The following is a 4201-nucleotide window of genomic DNA, read 5'->3' as shown; positions in this document are numbered from 1 at the left end:
CTGGTTTTTATCAACAGTAGGGAAAATTTGATACGGTCGGGTTCCTATCCGCGACTTGAAAACCCTTTGGGAGAGTGGGAACTTCAAGAGTCGTTTCAAGCTCCGTGCCCTCCTCTCCAAGGCGGTCCCCAGGTTCCCCGGAGTCTCTAGGTCTATACTCCGGGTGACACTGGCGCTTTTGCCCAGCGCGGTTCTAAGGCAACCGCACTCTCAGCAAACACCCCCCTTCTACCGCCGCTGCCCCAGAAACAGCCGGGGACGGGCCGGGGAATCAGGTGTTGGATCTCGGTCTCCGCCCACTCCTCACTACTCCCCGCCCCCCGCCCCAAATCACTACTCTTGGGGGATAGGGGCGCTGCCTCCGGGTACCTGAATCCCTCTGCGTGGTGGCGCTGGGGCTGGGGGAGGAGGGCGGCGGCTCCTGATTCTGCCCTCGGACCCCCAGAGCCGGCTGCCCTTGCGTGACCGGACCCTTCGCCCCCCATGCCCTGCCTCCCACACGATGCCGAGCTGTCCACCCTGGTGGCTGCTACTGCTGCTCTCGCTGTGGGAGCCGCTGCTCCGGAGGGCGGAGGTGAGAACCCGAGGAGCCAAGGAGCTCAAGGCTTGGAGGGATGTCTGGGGCCGGCTTTTAAGGCTTATCCCACTGGGAAGATTGGTTTAAGACCTCCCCGCCTCCTTCCCGTAAATTTCCTGAAGGTTTTCAGTTTCCCACAGCAACTCCCCTGGTGGTTTCTAGGCACCCCTCAAGACTTAGAAGAGGTTTCTAAGCCACCCAAGACTCCTGAGCAAAACAGGACAGCCCCTCCAAGTCCCTCTAGGGTGTTTCTGGCCCTCAGGAACCACGCTGCCTGGGAGCAGGGGTCAGCGCGGGGCGGGATTGGGGGGTCCTCCCTTCTCTCTTTTTGTAGGCAGGCTCTGACGGGCCGACGGCGGGAGAGCTGTACCAGCGCTGGGAACGGTACCGCAGGGAGTGCCAGGCGACACTGGAGGCTGCGGCGCCCCCAGCAGGTGTTACAGGGGTGGAGATCTGGGGGCAAGAGAAGGGCTGGGGCTGAGAGGGGTGGGCTTGAGGCCGGCCTAGGACTGATCCGCGGGGCCTGAGAGAGAAGTCTGTGTTAAATGTGGGCGGCATGGGAGAGGCCCGAGATGAACCTTGAAAGGGGAGGGGTCTTGGGCGGGGCCTACACTAGGTGGGTGGGACCTAAAGTGGACCGCGAAGAGGGAGTTTGGGGTGGGGCCTAGGAAGGGCCTTGCAGAGTGGGAAGCATCTGCGGCGGGAACTTGCTTGGTGGGAGGAGCCCAGAGCAGGGCTCTGAAGGTGGGCGGGGCCTTGGGGTCTGGTGGGAGGAGCTGTGACGGAGCAGGGACCCGACCACTCCAGGTGGGCGGGGCTGGGGCAGGGCTTGTGTGTGGAAAGCGGAGAAGCATAGGACGAGAGGTACAGAAGGTCCACCTGACATCTGGCCCCCACGCCCACCCCAGGCCTCGCCTGTAACGGGTCCTTTGATATGTACGTCTGCTGGGACCACACTGCACCCAATGCCACTGCCCGTGCGTCCTGCCCCTGGTACCTGCCCTGGAACCGCCACGGTGAGCTGCCTCGTGGACACCGGGCCCTCCCCTGACACAAACAGCTCTCTTTTAACCCTGGCCCCAGACACCACTGCCCCGCAGCAATCCTGCTCCTCTTTGTCTGGCTGGGTGTCTCCTTCTGTCTGTCCACCCCTGGCTGGGTCACCACATAATGCCCCTTCTCCGTCTCTGTATCTCTCTGAGGACCACCAGGTTCTTATTTTCTCTCCTTTTCATGAGTCTGTTTCTGCACATCTTGGTCTTCCTTGCCTAATTAGCTGTGTGACCTAGGGTAGTTTATTTAATTTCTTTACGTCTCACTTTCCTAGTTTGTAAAATGATGTTTATGATAGTACCAAGTTCACAGGCTTGTTATGAATATTAAATTAATTGATACGTGTAAAATGCTACACAAGGGTTTATCATCATCATATCACTGGATCTCTCTCTGCCTTCGTCTCACAATTTGTCTTTCTGCCTCCATCTCTGTGCCTCTGATCCCCTCCCTTGTTTCCCCACAGTGGCTGCAGGCTTTGTCCTCCGCCATTGTGGCAGTGATGGCCAGTGGGGACCTTGGAGAGACCATTCTCAGTGTGAGAACCCAGAGAAGAATGGGGTTTTTCAGGTAAGAAGAGGTGAGGGATTCAGGGTAGGATGTCCAGACATAGGCAGAAAGCAGCCTCAGACAGAGCCTCAAACCCCTGGTACTGCACTGTTCAGGACTCTGGGTTCCAAGTGATAGAAATTCAGCTCCTTGTTTTTTTGTTTTGTTTTGTTTTGTTTTGTTTTTTTGCGGTACGCAGGCCTCTCACTGTTGTGGCCTCTCCCATTGTGGAGCACAGGCTCCAGACGCGCAGGCTCAGCGGCCATGGCTCACGGGCCTAGCCACTCCGCGGCATGTGGGATCTTCCCGGACCGGGAAACGAACCCATGTCCCCTGCATCGGCAGGCGGACTCTCAACCACTGCGCCACCAGGGGAGCCCCAGCTCCTTGTTTGAAGGAGAAAGAAAAAGAAATATATTGGCTTCTGTGATTGAAAAGTATAAGGCTACAGCTTCAGGCACAGCTGGATCTGGGTGCTAAAATGATGTGGTTGGGAATCTCACCATACTGTTCCTTTGTTTTTCTGTATGATGGTGTCCTCTTTTCTGTGGGGTGGAAAAGGTGGCTCTCACTGGCATCAGGCTCACATTCCACCTACCAAGCAACAATGTAGGAAGACTGAGTTTTTTTCTCAATAGCTCTAACTTTATGTCCCAGGACTGACTGTCATTGGCCTGATTTGGGTCATATAACTGCCCTCGAGACTAATCATTGTGTGAGTGTGTGTGTGTGTGTGTGTGTGTGTGTGTGTGTGTGTGTGTGTGTGAGTGATGTAGTGTTAGATAGAATGGTTTGATTGGCTGGTCACATGCCCAGACTTGGAGTTGAGGGGCAGAGTGCCCCACTCAGACAATGGTAGGTGGATCCCCAAAAGAACACTGGGGTGTGGGGTAGGAACAAAGAGCAGATATCTCTCCAGCACCTTTATGGGCCCAGGGGAAGAACTGAGCTCTATTTCTGTGTCCTCTTGCCCCACCCCCAGGACCAAAGGCTGAGTTTGGAGCGGCTGCAGGTTGTGTACACCGTGGGCTACTCCCTGTCCCTTGCCACACTGCTGCTCGCCTTGCTCATCTTGAGTTTCTTCAGGTGGGACCCCCAGCCCTGAGCGGAGGCAGCAGAGACTGGGCTTCAGTTTTCCCAGTAAGATGGGGTAGTCAGGCTCCACCGGCAACAAGCATTCAATGGTGGTTCTGTGGGAAGGGCTGGGGGGTAGTTTAAGGGACTCTGTGTGGCCAAGGCCAGGTCCCCACACTGCCTTCCAAATCCCCCAGGCGGCTGCGCTGCACTCGCAACTACATCCACATCAACCTGTTCACGTCTTTCATGCTGCGGGCAGCAGCCATCCTCACCCGAGACCGTCTGCTTCCTCCACCTGGCCCCTACCCTGGGGATCAGGCTCCTATCCTGTGGAACCGGGTGAGCACCGTCTCTCTCTTTCTCAAATTGGGATTCTCTCTCCTCTGGTGAGGCCAGAGGGTTCCCATTCCATTTACTACCTCCTACCCTATCGACAGTTAATCTCTCTTGACCCTTCCAACACAATTGGAGAGGGACCCTCCCAACTCGGCCTCCCCCATCATTGAACTCTCCCACCCCATCACCTCCTCTATTGGAATTTTCCATTCCCGTTCTCTCAGTATCTCACCCATCGTTGGACTTTCGCACCAATGAGAGAATCCCCTGCTAGAGGTGAGACGGTGGCAGGATGGGAGAAACTAACTAGTGGGGGGATTTGGTAGATACCAATTTTTTCCTGAGAGACAAGGTGGGAGAGACTAAAGTCTAGGGACAGCGGGGAGAAAACCTATTAAGTTGGGCCATACCAATCGTTAAAAAGCCAAGGGGTGGGAGAGTCCATATGCTGGCGGGACATGAAAGAAAACTTTTGAGAGGTGGAGTAGTTGAGTGGAATTCTTAGAAGGAGATGGGGTGGGAGAGGCCATATTTGGGGGGATCTGGGGGGAACTCTGATAGCCAGATGTAAGATACCAATTGTTAAAGAGGTTAGAGTGGGGGAGTTCA

General features: G+C 55.8%; 1 protein-coding gene across 1 annotated transcript in view; it reads left to right on the top strand.

Annotated features, from left to right (window-relative positions):
- Positions 1 to 502: 502 nt before the first annotated feature.
- Positions 503 to 4201, top strand: part of GIPR (gastric inhibitory polypeptide receptor) — a 7330-nt gene continuing 3631 nt past the window's right edge. The window contains exons 1-6 of the mRNA XM_007458515.1: positions 503 to 574; positions 912 to 1011; positions 1486 to 1593; positions 2097 to 2200; positions 3162 to 3265; positions 3451 to 3595. Of these exons, the coding sequence (XP_007458577.1) occupies positions 503 to 574; positions 912 to 1011; positions 1486 to 1593; positions 2097 to 2200; positions 3162 to 3265; positions 3451 to 3595 (633 nt within the window). The remainder of the gene's footprint in view (positions 575 to 911; positions 1012 to 1485; positions 1594 to 2096; positions 2201 to 3161; positions 3266 to 3450; positions 3596 to 4201) is intronic.

Source organism: Lipotes vexillifer, unplaced genomic scaffold, assembly GCF_000442215.2.
Source record: "Lipotes vexillifer unplaced genomic scaffold, Lipotes_vexillifer_v1.1 scaffold371, whole genome shotgun sequence".
Lineage (NCBI taxonomy): Eukaryota > Metazoa > Chordata > Mammalia > Artiodactyla > Lipotidae > Lipotes > Lipotes vexillifer.
Note: the sequence above shows the minus strand (reverse complement) of the source record. Positions and strands in the feature narration are given on the sequence as shown.